Genomic DNA, 17,578 nt, shown 5'->3' with positions numbered 1-17,578 from the left:
CAGGGTCTGGGGTGGACTGTTCTGCTGTGGTGTTCAAGACTTTGGTCAGGGTCTGGAGTGGGCTGTTCTGGTGGCTACTCTGCGGGGGTGGCTAGCTCTTTAATGGGTTGTTCTCTGTCACATGTCATCGTTCTCAACTACTCCTCGATCACTTTCACCTTCTCCTCTAGTGCTCTGTTCTTCTCCTGCTCCTGCTCTTCTCCTGTTGATGTTGTCTCACCACAGTCCATAGTGCAGATATGTCTCTCCACCTCCATCTCTCCAGGTCTGGTTGAGGGAGTGTTGTTGAGCTGGACTATTTTTTGTGCTGACTGGAGTGTGTTCACCTGCTGTTCCAGCTCCACCTGCCGTACCTCCAGCTGGGTGAATTTATCCTTCATTTCAATGAGTACTCTGTGCTGGGAGGTTGACTTTTCGCTTGTGAGGTTGTATAATGAAGAGGTCTGGTCTGACAAGCTCAGGGGGAGGGTATCTTTCTCAAGAGAGCTTATCCAGCTCAGACTAAGCATTACTCACTCAGTTCCAGGTTGGATGGTGTTTTCAGGTTTCTGTTTGTTAGCCTGGAAATAAGAATCTTTGGTAGTAAAAATCCTTTGAAAATCAGGTTATAGGTTTGGAGATTTGATTTGGAGGGAAGGTTATGTTGTGGAGGGTTGTATCCTGTATACAGAACCAGTGAAAAGTTTGGAGACACCTAGTCATTCAAGGGTTTGTCACGTTCTGACCTTAGTTCCTTTGATTTGTCTTTGTTTTAGTATGGTCAGGGCGTGAGTTGGGTGGGTTGTCTATGTTCCGTTTTCTCTGTTGTGTTTGCGTTTGGCCTGGTATGGTTCTCAATCAGAGGCAGGTGTCGTTAGTTGTCTCTGATTGAGAATCATACTTAGGTAGCCTTTTCTCACTTGTGTTTCGTGGGTGTTTATTTTCTGTGTCTGTGTGTTCCACACGGAACTGTTTCGGTTGGTGTTTATTTTCTGTGTCTGTGTGTTCCACACGGAACTGTTTCGGTTGGTGTTTATTTTCTGTGTCTGTGTGTTCCACACGGAACTGTTTCGGTTGGTGTTTATTTTCTGTGTCTGTGTGTTCCACACGGAACTGTTTCGGTTGGTGTTTATTTTCTGTGTCTGTGTGTTCCACACGGAACTGTTTCGGTTGGTGTTTATTTTCTGTGTCTGTGTGTTCCACACGGAACTGTTTCGGTTGGTGTTTATTTTCTGTGTCTGTGTGTTCCACACGGAACTGTTTCGGTTGGTGTTTATTTTCTGTGTCTGTGTGTTCCACACGGAACTGTTTCGGTTGGTTATTTCACGTGTCCTTTATTGTTTTGTTTCAGTGTTCGCTTGTTTTAATAAACGTACCACGCTGCGCATTGGTCCTCCGATCCTTACTACTCCTCCTCGTCTGAGGAGGAGGAAGACAGCCGTTACAGGGTTTTTCCTTATTTTTACTATTTTCTTCATTGTTGAATAATAGTAAAGACATCACAACTATGAAATAACACATATGGAATCATGTAGTAACCAAAAATATTTTTTAAAGTAGCCACCCTTTGCCTTGATGACAGCTTTGCACAATCTTGGCATTCTCTCAACCAGCTTCATGAGGTATTCACCTGGAATGCATTTCAATTAAGGTGTGCCTTGTTTAAAGTTAATTTGTGGAATGTATTTCCTATTTATGAGTTTGAGCCAATCAGTTGTGTTGTGACAAGGTACGGGTGGTATACAGACAATAGACCATATTATGGCAAGAACAGCTCAAATAAGCAAAGAGAAATGACAGTCCATCATTACTTTAAGACATGAAAGTCAGTCAATCCTGAAAATGTCAAGAACTTTACACGTTTCTTCAAGTGCAGTCGAAAAAAGTGCTATGATGAAACTGTCTCTCATTAGGACCATCACAGGAAAGGAAGACCCAGAGTTACCACTGCTGAATGATAAGTTCATTAGAGTTACCAGCCTCAGAAATTGCAGCCCAAATAAATGCATCACAGAGTTCATGTAAAAGACACATCTCAACTAGAGGTATACCGATTAATCGGAATGGCGGATTAATTAGGGCCGATTTCAAGGTTTCATAACAATCGGAAATCAGTATTTTTGGACACCGATTTGGGTGATTTAAAAAATGTAGATTTTTTACACCTTTATTTATCCTTTATTTAACTAGGCAAGTCAGTTAAGAACACATTCTTATTTTCAATGACGGCCTAGGAACGGTGGGTTAACTACCTTGTTCATGGGCAGAATGACAGATTTTTACCTTGTCAACTCAGGGATTCAATCTTGCAACCTTACAGTTAACTAGTCCAACGCTCTAACCACCTGATTACATTGCACTCCACAAGACTGCCTGTTACGCGAATGCAGTAAGAAGCCAAGGTAAGTTGCTAGCTAGCATTAAACTTATCTTATAAAAAGCAATCAATCAATCATAATCACTAGTTAACTACACATGGTTGATGATATTACTAGTTTATCTAGCGTGTCCTGCATTGCATATAATCGATGCGGTGCGTATTCGCGAAAAAGGACTGTCGTTGCTCCAACGTGTACCTAACCATAAACATCAATGCCTTTCTTAAAATCAATACACAAGTATATATTTTTAAACCAGCATATTTAGTTAATATTGCCTGCTAACCTGGCTCATTGGGAACTCTGTGAAGATTATTTCTTCCTAACAAAGACAGCCAACTTCGCCAGACGGGGGATGATTTAACAAAAGCGCATTTGCGAAAAAAGCACAATCATTGCACGACTGTACCTAACCATAAACATTAATGCCTTTCTTAAAATCAACATACAGTATATAGTATTTAGTATATATTTTTAAATCCAGGTTAGCAGGCAATATTAACCAGGTGAAATTGTGTCACTTCTCGTTCATTGCACGCAGTCAGTGTATATGCAACAGTTTGGGCCGCCTAATTTGCCTGAATTTTACATAATTATGACATAACATTGAAGGTTGTGCAATGTAACAGGAATATTTAGACTTATGGATGCCACCCGTTAGATAAAATACGGAACGGTTCCGTATTTCACTGAAAGAATAAACGTCTTGTTTTTGAGATGATAGTCTCCGGATTCGACCATATTAATGACCTAAGGCTTGTATTTCTGTGTGTTATTATGTTATAACTAAGTCTATGATTTGATAGAGCAGTCTGACTGAGCGATGGCAGGCACCAGCAGGCTCGTGAGCATTCATTCAAACAGCACTTTCGTGCGTTTTCCAGCAGCTGTTTATGACTTCAAGCCCATCAACTCCCGAGATTAGGCTGGTGTAACAAATTTGAAATGGCTAGCTAGTTAGCGGGGTGTGTGCTAATAGTGTTTCAATAGTCACTCGCTCTGAGACTTGGAGTGGTTGTTCCCCTTGCTCTGCATGGGTAACGCTGCTTCGAGGGAGGCTGTTGTCGATGTGTTTTACTCTCTTCTCCAACACTTTGTTTTTGCATTATTTAAACCAAATTGAACATGTTTCATTTTATTTGAGGCTAAATTGATTTTATTGATGTATTATATTAAGTTCAAATAAGTGTTAATTCAGTATTGTTGTAATTGTCATTATTACAAATACATTTTTTTTTTTAATCGTCCGATTAATCAGTATCGGCTTTTTTTGGTCCTCCAATAATAGGTATCATATGGGCGTTGAAAAATCATAATCGGTCGACCTCTAATCTCAACATCTCAACAGGAGACTGCGGGAATCAGGCCTTCAAAGTTGAATTTATGCAAAGAAACCAATACTAAAGGACACCAATAATAAGAAGATAATTGCTTGGGCCAAGAAACACAATCAATGGTCATTAGACGAGTGGAAATCTGTAATTTGGTCTGATGAGTCCAAATGTGAGATTTTTGGTTCCAACCGCCATGTCTTTGTGAGACGCAGAGTAGGTGAACGGATGATCTCCGCATGTGTAGTTCCCACCGTGAAGCATGGAGGAGGTGTGATGGTGTGGGGGTGCTTTGCTGGTGACACTGTATGTGATTTATTTAGAATTCAAGGCACACTTAACCAGCCTGGCTACCCCAGCATAATGCAGCGATACGCCATCCCATCTGGTTTGTGCTTAGTGGTACTATCATTTGTTTTTCAACAGGCTGTATAAGGGCTATTTGACCAAGAAGGTGAGTGATGGAGTGCTGCATCAGATGACCTGGCCTCCACAATCACCGACCTCAACCCAATTGAGATGTTTCGAGATGAGTTGGACCGCAGAGTGAAGGAAAAGCAGCCAACAAGTGCTCAGCATATGTGGGAACTCCTTCAAGACTGATGGAAACGTATTCCAGGTGAAGCTGGTTGAGAGAATTTCAAAAGTGTGCAAAGCTGTCATCAAGGCAAAGGGTGGCTACTTTGAAGAATCTAAAATATTTATATTATATATATATATGTGTTTAACACTTTTTTGGTTTCTACATTATTCCATGTGATTTCATAGTTTAGATGAATTCACTATTATTCTACAATGTAGAAAATAGTCAAAATAAAGAAAAACTCTTGAATGAGTAGGTGTGTCCAAATGTTTGACTGGTTCTGTATGTCCTTGCAGAAAAATCCAAGTCTCTCTCTCTGCCCCACCTCCAAAGACCTCTCACATACACCTCTCTCTCTTTCTCTCTCTCTCTCTCTCTTTCTCTCTCTCTCTCTTTCTCTCTCTCTCTCTCTTTTTTTTTCTCTCTCTCTCTCTCTCTCTCTCTCTCTCTCTCTCTCTCTCTCTCTCTCTCTCTCTCTCTCTCTCTCTCTCTCTCTCTCTCTCTCTCTCTCTCTCTCTCTCTCTCTCTCTCTCTCTCTCTCTCTCTCTCTCTCTCTCTCTCTCTCTCTCTCTCTCTCAGTCAGGGGATTGTTTAGCTTTCTGACACATGCCCAACTTGGACAGCCAAGGACTCTCTCTGGGCGTGCATGACTCATACATTGTTAAACAAGAACATGGCAGTCTCCCCACCTCGAAGAACAAGGTCATCTCAATCTCCAAACATGGTTGGAGCTTTTCTTCAATACGTCTCTGTCTGTATCCTGCAGTGTAGAATCCCACAGAGCCTGAAGGAGTTGGACAGAGCACCGACAGGACCTGAGGGCCATTGCCAATGCAACAGCCTGGACTGCTTCTCAGACATTCAATAGAGAAAGCTTTCACAGGCAGTGTAGCAGCACAGAAGGACACAGGAGACGTGACTGCGATCATAATCAGGGATGACATTTGAAATAAAGGGATTCCCCATTCACTTTTCTCTATAGGGTATTGTGTCTTCTTCTCTGACATCCTTTAATGTCTTCATCCAGGAATCTATCTTACCAACAGTCACAAAGTTCTTATCAAGCATTATAAAGGTTCATTATGAGGGCATAAAAAAGCAATCCACTTCAGCACCAGATTTCCCTCCAATGAGACCATTCACTGACAACATGGCTGCAAAGTATTGATATGCTTGATTTGCAACTATGCACACACAGCCCCTCCTGTACATGCATAAAAACTCCTAAACAAGTCACAAGGAGAATCTAACTTTTAGGAGACATCCTTGGTGGAACAATGCAGTAACTAATAACGCTATGACAATGCTCTTTTTAGGGAAATGGTGCAAAACCACTTCAACAACATTAGGATTCAGCAGCCACGCTGCCCACCCCCCTCTCCACCCCCTATAGGACAGCCACAGGAAGAGAGAGGCCAGTAGGGTTCCTTTCAACAACTATCTTCGGCACAATCTCCCTGTGCAAATGAGCAAAGCGTTGTGGATTTCTGGCTTTGCATTCCATAATGCTGCAGAGACTAAACGCCTCACAAAGCCTGACTGCAGCAAATTCCACACAATGGAGCTCCTCTTTTCTCTCCCTCCCTGACTGTCTGTGCCGCTCTCTAACTCACTCATTCAGGCCCCTGCTGTAGGCCATCAGTACGTTTCATGCAGGCTAATAATTCAACATGAAACTGATTATGGCAGTAGGCCGAGTATGACATTAGACATGTAAACACCTTACTCTGCTTATCTTAATCAGCGTAAGGTCATAATCGAAGTAAGCAGATGTCAATTAAAGCACCTGTTCTTTTTAACAATCTTTTGAATTATTAGGACGTCATCAGCTGTGTATTTGATCTGTGTGTGTGCTAGCACCAGCAGCGAGAGCTTCCCTCTTTTGTGCAAATGAAGTGAGTTCAAAAAAACTGAATGTATGCATCTTTGAAAAAGTTTTCATATACAAACTTTACGTACAAATACATGACAAAGTACAGATATTAATATTTTTGTTAAACATTTATTATAATAAAATAAATAAAATAAGAGCCATATATTGGAAAGACACCAAGAGACAACACAAATACTATTTACACACTATTAATATATACATAGTCATTCATATTCTATTCTAAGTAGGGATTGAAAGACAAACGGTAAACCCCTGTCGCCTGCCTGACCAAATCTACCCAGTAGGGCTCTAAGGACTTTTAGTTTTAGTATTTTTTGTTGTTGTACTTTTTATTCCTTTTCTCTCCAATTTTGTGATTTCCAATTGATAGTTACAGTTTTGTCCCATCCCTCCCATACGGACTCGGGAGAGGCGAAGGTCGAGAGCCATGCGTCCTCCGAAACACGACCCCGCCAAGCCACACTGCTTCTTGACACACTGCTCACTTAAGAACAAGGACATCCCAACCGCCCAAACCCTCCCCTAACCCGAAATGCTGGGGCCAATTGTGACCGGTTCTCCCGGTCATGGCCGGCTGCGACACAGCCTGGGATCGAACCCGGGTCTGTAGTGACGCCTCTAGCACTGATCAGTGCCTTAGACCACTGTGCCACTCTGGAAACCCAATCAAAACCATCTTATATAGATAGCAGGTTCCCTGCCTTGTAGCATGCTGTACAGTTCAACTTCAACCCCCACCTGCCTTGAACCCCCAGTGTCTCAGTCAACCTCTAACCACTCAGTCTGTCTTATCACACTCTGTTCAGATCAACCAGCAGCTACTCCTCTGATTCTGGCTGCTCCTGTCAACTATCATGTTTCCGCTGAAGATCAGGTGAAAAACTGACTTGTTGATTCACCAAACTACAAAGCAAACCCTTTGACCTGAAATTCATTCTGATAGCCTGTGAGAGTGAACCAAAGGCTGAGCCTTCACATTTAATCTCGGGTGTTACTTTAACGTTATTAGTCTAATACAGAACAGAGTTTCAAGAGGGTTTGTTTGTAGCAATTCTGTTAAAAACACCACATCCACCACAGGGTGTGAGAGTGAAAACGCGAATGAAGGAGCTCATTTGAATACTAAACATTACTTAAAGGAGGCAAACTAGGCCATAACAAGCCACTTTAAGAGCTAGCACATTGACACATTTACAATGGACAGACTCCCCTTTGCCATGGCGTTGCCCATGTGTTTATAATAAGGGTTCACTTTCACAATGTTTTCACAGAGTCGATGCTGACAATGCTCATTGCCACAAGTGCAACAAGACTTTTGCTTGTAAGGGCGGAATCACGAGCACTCTGTCCAAACATCTATGGAAAGAGCATCATGTACAGGCATAGAAACAGTTTGACTGCCTAGCTCGTAGTTCAGCTCTCGTTGCCCGGTCTACGTTAGCTATGTATGCTAGCAGCCTAGAGCCCACACACGGAGTTAACTCAATTATGAGAAACATGGGGTCATGATCAAAAGTAACCATTAGCCAGCTGATTGTATAGCTATGGGTGCGTTCATAAATTGAATCACTCATTTAAAGATATTGCACATTTTTGTTAAAGTTGCAGCTACAATGAACCAACCCACTCCTCCCTCTAATACCGCTGGTTCAAGCCAAAGCCCTTTCACTCTGGCAGCTAGTGGGAGGATGACTGAGGAGGGTGAATGAGTGCCACCTAGCCGTGACCAAGTTCACAGTGAAAGGCCTACACCCCTTTGCAACAGTGGAGTCCAAGGGCTTTCGGTAACAGTCTGTCAGTGATCAGCTCACTGGTCACGATAACAACACCCACCTGTAGCACGCGCTCCAGCAGGTATATCTCACTGGTCATTCCCAAAGCCAACAGCTCCTTTGGCCGCCTTTCCTTCCAATTCTCTGCTGCCAGTGACTGGAACGAATTGTAAAAATCCCTGAAGCTGGAGACTTATATTTCCCTCACCAACTTTAAACATCAGCTATCTGAGCAGCTAACAGATCGCTCCAGCTGTACATAGTCCTTCTGTAAATAGCCCATCCAATCTACCTAACTCATCCCCATATTGTTTTTATTTACTTTTCTGCTCTTTTGCACACCAGTATCTCTACTTGCACATCATCATCTGCTCATTTATCACTCCAGTGTTAATCTGCTAAATTGTAATTACCTCGCTACTATGGCCTATTTCTTGCCTACTTCCTCACGCCATTTGCACACACTGTATATAGACTTTTTTTTTTTTCTATTGTGTTATTGACTGTACGCTTGTTTATTCCATGTGTAACTCTGTGTTGTTGTTTGTGTCACACTGCTTTGCTTTATCTTGGTCAGGTCGCAGTTGTAAGTGAGAACGTGTTCTCACCTGGCCTACCTGGTTAAATAAAGGTGAAATAAATACATATATATTGAATTGTATTGTATTCATTTTTAGGATATAGTATGATGGAACTCTATCTAATGATAGAGAGATTCATGGAGCAGTATCCAGCAATCCAAGCAGCAGCCTTGGACCCACGACTATGAAAAGCAATGACCAAGGACAACCTGGACCGTCTGAAGGACGAGGACTTCCATAAGGCTGAGGAGTTTGTCCAGCTCATGAGAATCCTCTATACATCCACAGTGTGTGTGTCATGTGAAAAGAATGCCACCTGTGGACAGATCATACCCATCCTCCACAAACTGGAAGAGCACTTCACTGTGAAGCATGAAGATCAGTTTGTGGCAACCATCAAAGAGAAGGTGTGGGAGAACCTCTCCGAGCGCTATCAGGATGAGGACATTCAAGCCTTCCTGCATCAGCAATGGACCCCAGATTTAAAGGGAGGCAGGTGAGTGACGCCACCTGGGACAGGCTGAGGAAGGAAACTGTTGAGGCCAATGTGACAGGAGCAACACCAGGGCTGTCAGAGGAGCCGGAGCAGACAGACACAGAGCACCAGCAACAAGATTAGGAGCCTGAAGGAGAAGGAGAGGAAATGGAGGAGACAGTCCCTCTATTGTAAAAAACAAGGAGTGCCTTGGAGGAGCTGTTCTCAGAAGAGGACAAGGAGTTGAGGTTGACGATCCAACAGGACACCTCGTCCCTCACCCTCAGCGAGCATGTTGACCTAGAGGTGGAGCTCTACAAAGGCCTGCCTCCCATCCGTATGGCTGAAGATCCTGTGATGTGGTGGAGATAGAAGAGAGCTACGCTGCCTCTCCTCACAAACATTGCAACAAGCTACCTCTGTGCTCAAGCCTCCTCCACCCCGAGTCAGAGGGTATTTTCGACTGCAGGGAACATAATAAGCCAGGAGAGGGCCAGAGAAGGCAAACATGTTGATCTTTCTCCAGAAGAACTGCTAAGAACTGTTAGTCCTTTTGCAGCCTACCTGCTGGCCCCACCCGTGTTGCACTGTCTTTCCTTCTGCAGCCTACCTGCTGGCCCCACCCATGTTGCACTGTCTTTTCTTCTGCAGCCTACCTGCTGGCCCCACCCATGTTGCACTGTCTTTTCTTCTGCAGCCTACCACCCATGTTGCACTGTCTTTCCTTCTGCAGCCTACCTGCTGGCCCCACCCGTGTTGCACTGTCTTTTCTTCTGCAGCCTACCTGCTGGCCCCACCCGTGTTGCACTGTCTTTCCTTCTGCAGCCTACCTGTTGGCCCCACCCACGTTTCACTGTCTTTCCTTCTGCAGCCTACCTGCAGGCCCCACCCGTGATGCACTGTCTTTTCTTCTGCAGCCTACCTGAAGGCCCCACCCATGTTGCACTGTCTTTCCTTCTGCAGCCTACCTGAAGGCCCCACCCGTGTTGCTCTGTCTTTTCTTCTGCAGCCTACCTGCTGGCCCCACCCATGTTGCACTGTCTTTTCTTCTGCAGCCTACCTGCTGGCCCCACCCATGTTGCTCTGTCTTTTCTTCTGCAGCCTACCTGAAGGCCCCACCCGTGTTGCTCTGTCTTTTCTTCTGCAGCCTACCTGAAGGCCCCACCCGTGTTGCACTGTCTTTTCTTCTGCAGCCTACCTGCTGGCCCCACCCATGTTGCTCTGTCTTTTCTTCTGCAGCCTACCTGAAGGCCCCACCCATGTTGCACTGTCTTTTCTTCTGCAGCCTACCTGAAGGCCCCACCCATGTTGCTCTGTCTTTTCTTCTGCAGCCTACCTGAAGGCCCCACCCATGTTGCTCTGTCTTTTCTTCTGCAGCCTACCTGAAGGCCCCACCCATGTTGCACTGTCTTTTCTTCTGCAGCCTACCTGCTGGCCCCACACATGTTGCTCTGTCTTTTCTTCTGCAGCCTACCTGAAGGCCCCACCCGTGTTGCTCTGTCTTTTCTTCTGCAGCCTACCTGCTGGCCCCACCCATGTTGCTCTGTCTTTTCTTCTGCAGCCTACCTGAAGGCCCCACCCGTGTTGCTCTGTCTTTTCTTCTGCAGCCTACCTGAAGGCCCCACCCGTGTTGCTCTGTCTTTTCTTCTGCAGCCTACCTGCAGGCCCCACCCGTGTTGCTCTGTCTTTTCTTCTGCAGCCTACCTGAAGGCCCCACCCGTGTTGCTCTGTCTTTTCTTCTGCAGCCTACCTGAAGGCCCCACCTGTGTTGCTCTGTCTTTTCTTCTGCAGCCTACCTGAAGGCCCCACCCGTGTTGCTCTGTCTTTTCTTCTGCAGCCTACCAGAAGGCCCCACCCGTGTTGCTCTGTCTTTTCTTCTGCAGCCTACCTGAAGGCCCCACCTGTGTTGCTCTGTCTTTTCTTCTGCAGGAAAATATTGTTTATTTCATTTGTTTACATTTACATAATGACGACATTAGAGTTTTTAATAGGGATTTGTTCAAAACAATGCTGTTTATTTTGCTGTAAATAATTGTTTATTTGATACCCATCCCTACTTGTGTCTTTTCTGGCTTCAAATGTGCCTTCACAGAGCATTAGCAAGCGGAACAATAAGCATCAACAGCTGTGGGCTTGTGTGTCGGTACAGGCTGAGAGGATTCATGAGCGCTGATGGCAAAATAGAGCTGACAATGTGAAAGTAATCATTCCTCCATCTTAGGAAATCCCAGAGCAGGAGTGCAGCAACGTCGTTACAGAGAGGAAGCGTCATTTACTATTATGCCTCAAACAGAGTCCTCAGAGACAACAGCTGAAAAATAAATGTGGAACATCGATGGTGGGAGGGAAAAAAGAAAAACCCTGAAAGTTAAAACAACGGGAGCACCGAGCACAGGTCCTGGGTGTACCGTATCCCCCTGTTCCCTTCAGGAAGTAAAGGGAAGAGAGATGTTTAGAGTGCAACGATACTTATCTCACACCAGCCACTTACTTTTTGAGATTCTCTTATTTAATGTACAAATATGTGTGTATGTTTTTTAGCCGGAGTGTTTGGGCCAGGGTCCAATGAGTTCTTTCAGGGGTTGACATCAGTAGAGAAGCATGCATTACACACACTGGGTAGAATGACTAGGCTCAGAGCGTTTAGACACACACACCACATTAGAACTGGGGTCAGTCTGAGCTCCAGCTCCAGCTGGGCCTCTCAGGAGAGACACAGGCATCTGGCACAAAGCTGCCTGCCCTGCACCAACCAACCAAAATGTTCCCCTAATCAAATGCATCACAGGAGAGAACTAGGGAGGGTTTATAAGTTTAGAGAGGGAGAGAGAAAGAATGGGAAAGAGAAAGAGGGGGAGAGTGAAAGAGAGGGAGAATGTAAGAGAAAGAGAAGGGGATACTGTGGAAGAAGAGAGAAACTTAGAGATGGAGAGAGAAAAAAGGGAAGACATATAGAGAAAGAGAGATGGATAGATTGAGAGACAGAGAAAGGGGAAACAGAGATTGAGATTTCCAACAATAACAAAATACATTCCCAGAGCTTTGAGGATCCTGGTTGTGGAATGCTGATGAGGAGGAATTTTCACATCAGAGACGGGCACACTGCCAGATCAGGACAAGGAATGCAATGCCCCGACCGTCAGGGCTTGGCCAGCCAGCATCTCTCCAAATGAACCTCTACATACAATACCTCCTGTCTCCAACATGCCCACCCAGTCACCTCTGCCCCCAGCCCTCACAGCCAGCCATCAGCTGACCCAGTTAAGCTACGAGAAATAGAACATTTTGTATTTTTAGCCTCCATAAGGGTCCATAAAGCTACCAGAAAGTATGACACAGGACTGGTGTCATAACGTGGTTCTACCCACACACAAACATACACACTCACTTTTCTCCATCAAAGGAGCTGTTAATCCAGCCTGACTTCTGTTTAATAAGGTTTACTGTGATCTGCTATGCAGAAAGACTTCATATCCAGGGAGATACATATTCCCCACAATCAAGCGTTCCTTCAAAAGAGTGCTTGAGTTCAGTGTGTGCACAATTTACAGTGGAAAAATGGGAAGGCAGGGACAGTCGGATTCATGTTCTGACAAGACTGAGCGCAGGCCAGCAGGGCAAAGAGACAGGTGTCTGCTTACTTCAAAGTCCTGCGAGCCAACTGACATATGCTTTCCCCTCCAAAGCCTTCCTCCGTACAACACTCAACACTGACAGATTCAGAAGCGTCCAATGGAGGAAGGAAGAAGGAGATGAAGAAGAAAAGGGGCTCCAACTATGCTCTGATGTCTGAAGCCTTTGTCCTAGTTTCCGGAACAAGCACATATGTACAATTCCCATTTCAGACAGAATATTTGGTAAATTAACTGTAAAAAAATATATTTTGGTTAAAGGGTCTGTCAAAATGCAGGAATCATGACTAGGTCTTTGGGTGGATTTTAATTTGCCATGTTTTTTTTTTTTTTACCTCCTACCCCTTTCAGATATACCAACAAGCTTGAATAAAAAAAAATCAGGCATTGTAGATTATTGGAATTTTGGTATCTGTATGAAAGATGTAAAATAAACCTGGAAAATAAATTGCAGAATCCATCATTGCAACTTTGAATATTGTCAACCAGAATGGCGATCTGGTCCAGAAGAGGATAGCTCTTATGATACTGCATTCTCAACTGTGGTTTAAATATGGTAAGAATTGATACATTAACATAATTTAAATTATTTGGCTTAAATACAAACATAAGCGATCGTATGGTCATCGCAAAGCGCTTGTGTTGGTTGTTACTCCTCCAGCAATCCGTGCGTTCATTCCGTTCCCTCCATAGCCTACAAACTTTCCCTTTAGATACAATGTAACGTTACTTACAGGATGGTTGTCGATGGAGCGACAGCAGGTACGGTTTCCAGATTTAAATGCATACATCTCACGGTGGTACGAAAACATAAACACCGGCTTGGACAAGAAATTACAGGCTGCGGGCCAACGGCGACCACAATCAGTCCCACCGCGATTAGAAAAGGGGAGAAGAGTTGGCTTGTCCTCAGCGCCATTGCTAGGGAGTCAGCAGCGCAGAGAACACACCGCCAGCTACCCCTCTCGCAGACTAACTACTACATCGGCAGAGTTATTGTAAAGCTAAACTCAGCTGCCTTTGACCCGCTCCCTCCCTCAAAGCAGAGAGAGAGAGAGAGAGAAGTAGGGCAGTGTTACAAGTTATATTGGATTCGGGAGCAAGCCAATCAAGAAACCATGTCAAAGTAGATTTAGGCCTAATGGAATGTATGGTTAATAAAATTATATTTCATACATCATCTGTTTAAAAGTTGATCAATGTACTCTTCAATAAACACATCGTACAGTTAGTTATACCACACTAACTCACGTTTCTGGAGTTTCCAGGAAATTGCCATTCACAAGAATTAGGTAATTTTCTGATCTTGTAATGCACCTATAAATATTTTATTACCATAGTTAACCTGTAATGATGCGGTAAAATGTTGCCAGTTTGTCTCGCGCTGGGTGGAATGTCGGACAGACAATGAGTTGATGGGCCCATTCTCAGCCTATGATATGGTTTAGGAAGGATGTAATAATAGTTCAGGATTTGTCTGATAATCCCCTTATCTACAAATGATTGTGTTACTTTCCATGTATTTACAGCTCATAATAGTAGTTCTGAATATGATGGTTGATGTTCGATACATTTTGTGTTTTATTATAGGTAATTGGGGGGATTCCCTCTAACTTCAGTCGGAGACAGACAGGCAAGAACATTTCCATAGGACTATGATGTTATACAGTGCTATTTGCTGCCATCCTCTGGTTGTCATGTGGTATGACACTTGGGAAGTATATGCCTGGAACAAAACTCCCACTCCACTTCATAGCGGTCTGAATTAACTCCACATTTGCCACATGTCATGAAGCGTTATCCTAAGAAAGCTTGATTCTGATTGCAAAACATCTGAGGATTGTCCTGGAATGTAAAATTCAGTAACTATTTTGTGAAATGAAAAAAAAAAAAAAACGGGTATTATTGCAACTAAAAAATGTTTAGTGTTCCATGAATGGTGGGTTTTGAATGAGCATGAACAAGAATGATGACTATCAAATTTACAGGCCTGTCGCAACACAATTTTTCTTTATTCAGAGTAAGATGTGTCAACATCCAGCATGACAAGAATTGTACAAAGTTCACAATTTAAAAATGAAATATCACAGCAACTTGTGATCTCACACACTTATAGCAAAATTAAAATGTCAACAAATCCATGCTGTGTAGTACAAAAATAAATTAAACTTCAGGTCCACAGAGAGCACAATAGTTTGTACAAAATCCTGTTTTTGTTCATGATTACTTAAATCAACCTCAAAATGAATAAGTGATAATAAATAAACTCTGATGAATTCACAATCATTTATATGAAAATTCTAATATGTGACACCTTTTGTGTTCCCTATGTAAATAGTCACATATAACTTTTCTCAAATTTGATATTATGTACTAATGGTAGATGAGCAGCCGGTTTGTGCTTTAAATTCCTCAATTGTACTGATTATGAGAATTAATTCAAAAACTGATACTAGGTATTACTCTACTGAAAGCATTACTATGTTGTCAAAAAGCTGCAGACACGATGCTGTGGAGAAAGGCATACTGTATGCAGTCATTGACGATGGAGCCCTAAAAGAGGATGTAAAAGTACAATAGACAAGATCAGGTGAATGACAAGCACCTTTGCATTAGCTCTCAAGAAGGCCAATTCTGAACATGGTCGCTAACAACTAATACCACAACATAAAGAGGGGCTGCATACAGACATGAAACTGCATCACCTCATTCCGAGCAGAAGAGTCAACTAGAAGAGTGAATGTGCCACTCTCCAAGCCTAATGGGAAAACAACCTCTTTTTACTTATTTTTTATTTTTTACCTTTAATTGATTGACTATTTAATTTGTACAGTGATTAGATATAAAGTGCTGCTGGGGATGATTTAATATTCATATAACATACCAAAATGAAATAGCATCATTGTTTGACCATTTGATAATACAGTATTACTTGTATGGTTATAATCGTAATTTCTGATTCAAATCCCTGTAGTCTCTTTCAGTGGTACTAATTCATCACCTAGTGGCTCTTAGCAGTTATTTGCTCCAATCGTGTGCAAAAGGAACACCTGGAAATTGCACACCGCCGCATGTTAGGATACTATCTCTAAGACAAGTGCAAATAGTCTACTGGCAAGTGGGGACAATGACCCTGTAAGACCCGCTCTCTCTCATACTTTAGTATAAATACTCTTTACAAAACCTTTGTCACCCTCCGGTAGGTTCTCAGGTACTGCTTTAGTTTCTGTAAAAACATCAAAACATGGAAACGAAGGTGTCCCTTATGTGCAAAATTGTCTGTAAAGAGAGTGGAACTCATAGAGCATTTCATCTTTAAAACTGAATGTCCAACTTTTTTAAATACTTTCTTTGTACTTAAAAGATTTATATAAAACATTTTATTTTATATATAGTAAAAAGATTAATTTGTTCCTCCACCCCTATGTTTATAAACAAGTCATTGCATATACCCAAATATTTCTTTCCTGTAGATTGCATCCCATTTCTATAAACATATGATTTAGATATATATTGCTGAAACATTGCCCGATTCTAGCAACAGAAGTTTCGAAATTTGAAACAGAACTAACTACTAAATGCTAGAATGAGTCCTGCGTACTCTATTGCCATTATACATCACCAATGGGTATCTACAAACACAAAATATCAAGAGTGAATAGTACTTTCTAGATAATGGGATTTTCACCATTGGGTTTCCGTGTCATGATGTTTACAATAAACTGTTACATTCATACAAACATCAAGTCAGTTTCTTTCCATACTCATTTCCAACACATAAAAAATGCCCCCACCTATAGCTACCAATCTTTAAAAAAGAAGACAAAGAATTTTTCAAGCATTGTTAAAAATAAAGTAATTTGCAACCAAGTCTTGCTATTCAACAATCTGCAAACAAGAAAAAACAAACATCTTTAGGATTCCAAAGTCTTCCATTGAGGAAAACATCGTTGAAAAGTAGCTACCTCCGTGCAGTTCCCCCTTTTAAATAAAAAATAAAAAATTCACTGTCCAGTGCAGCTTTTTCATCTAAAATGCTTCATCATCAAGCACTGTCTTATGTTATACAGCTTACTGTTCAGAAATATACACAAAAAATGTGCATACGTGAGCAGTTACAAACATTACATCACACTATGTCAGCTCATACAGTATGAAAACGTACAAAAGGTGAATGTTTTCAAAAACTATTTTGTCACTTATTTATTTTTTCTTCAAAGCAAGACCAAAAAGAAAAATCATTATGAATTTTTCTAAGCATAACATTTCTTTTTGAAGAATGAAAATCAATATGTAACACTGTATGCTAATGTTACAGCAGCAAACCATGAGGCATCATCCTATCATGTCACTTCTAGCTCTTTCCTGCGAATGTTGATTTCTTTCACTCCTCTTTGAGAAGATGCTCTGTCATTTGCTGGGCTTGGTAGCGGGCTGGGTTACGCTTGGATTCCTTGCACTGCTTGTTTGATGTTTTCCAACAGGGCTTTGTTCTCTGGACTCTGGTAATGCTCCTGGTTAGTGTACATGTCTGTTAGAGTGGTCACATAAGCATCAAAGTTCTGATCGCTGATCGGCTCCTGTGGAACATTTCAACAACAGCAGAAAGGTGAGATCATAACAAGAAGACGTGATGAACAGAGAACAGAAGACAGGCCAGAAAATAACTCTCTAAAATCACCCTTTGAGGAGCTAAGACTTACAAACAGTTGTTTTAACAAAAAATCTAACCAGAGTTAATAAAACCACTTGAAACAAACTATTCTCTAAGCTAGCCCCGTGAAAGTGCCTTTTCATATTTGATTGCCCTAAAAATAAGTTGTCTAACCACAGGGAAACGGCTGAGAAGTGGTGGTCTTAGACAAAGATGATCAACACAGAGAAAGTTGTCATACAGTGACGTCCACATTGGGAAGAGAGGGTCATGCTGCAGTGTCTATACACATTTTATGT

At 42.4% G+C, this 17,578-nt stretch overlaps 3 protein-coding genes across 12 annotated transcripts in view; 1 reads left to right on the top strand and 2 right to left on the bottom strand.

Annotated features, from left to right (window-relative positions):
• Positions 1-13,667, bottom strand: part of LOC110498067 (peroxidasin) — a 99,394-nt gene extending 85,727 nt beyond the window's left edge. The window contains exon 1 of the mRNA XM_036955011.2: positions 13,360-13,667. Coding sequence (XP_036810906.2) covers positions 13,360-13,544 — 185 coding nt within the window. The 5' untranslated portion in view covers positions 13,545-13,667. The remainder of the gene's footprint in view (positions 1-13,359) is intronic.
• LOC149975250 (uncharacterized) lies at positions 6,520-11,745 on the top strand. Its single transcript, XM_090211465.1, has one exon. It carries the CDS (start codon positions 8,713-8,715, stop codon positions 9,016-9,018), a length of 306 nt encoding a protein of 101 aa, XP_090067591.1. The 5' UTR covers positions 6,520-8,712; the 3' UTR covers positions 9,019-11,745.
• Positions 13,668-14,618: 951 nt separating the features above from the next.
• Positions 14,619-17,578, bottom strand: part of LOC110498066 (myelin transcription factor 1-like protein) — a 164,566-nt gene continuing 161,606 nt past the window's right edge. For all 10 annotated transcript variants that reach the window (XM_090211462.1, XM_036955008.2, XM_090211464.1 and 7 more), the window contains one exon: positions 14,619-17,205. In XM_090211462.1, the coding sequence (XP_090067588.1) occupies positions 17,065-17,205 (141 nt within the window). In that variant the 3' untranslated portion in view covers positions 14,619-17,064. The remainder of the gene's footprint in view (positions 17,206-17,578) is intronic.

The sequence above is a fragment of the Oncorhynchus mykiss genome, chromosome 19 (assembly GCF_057628025.1).
Source record: "Oncorhynchus mykiss isolate SJ-2025 chromosome 19, ASM5762802v1, whole genome shotgun sequence".
In the NCBI taxonomy this organism is placed as follows: domain Eukaryota; kingdom Metazoa; phylum Chordata; class Actinopteri; order Salmoniformes; family Salmonidae; genus Oncorhynchus; species Oncorhynchus mykiss.
The sequence above is the reverse complement of the archived record's forward strand: the minus strand, read 5'-3'. Positions and strand labels throughout refer to the sequence as shown.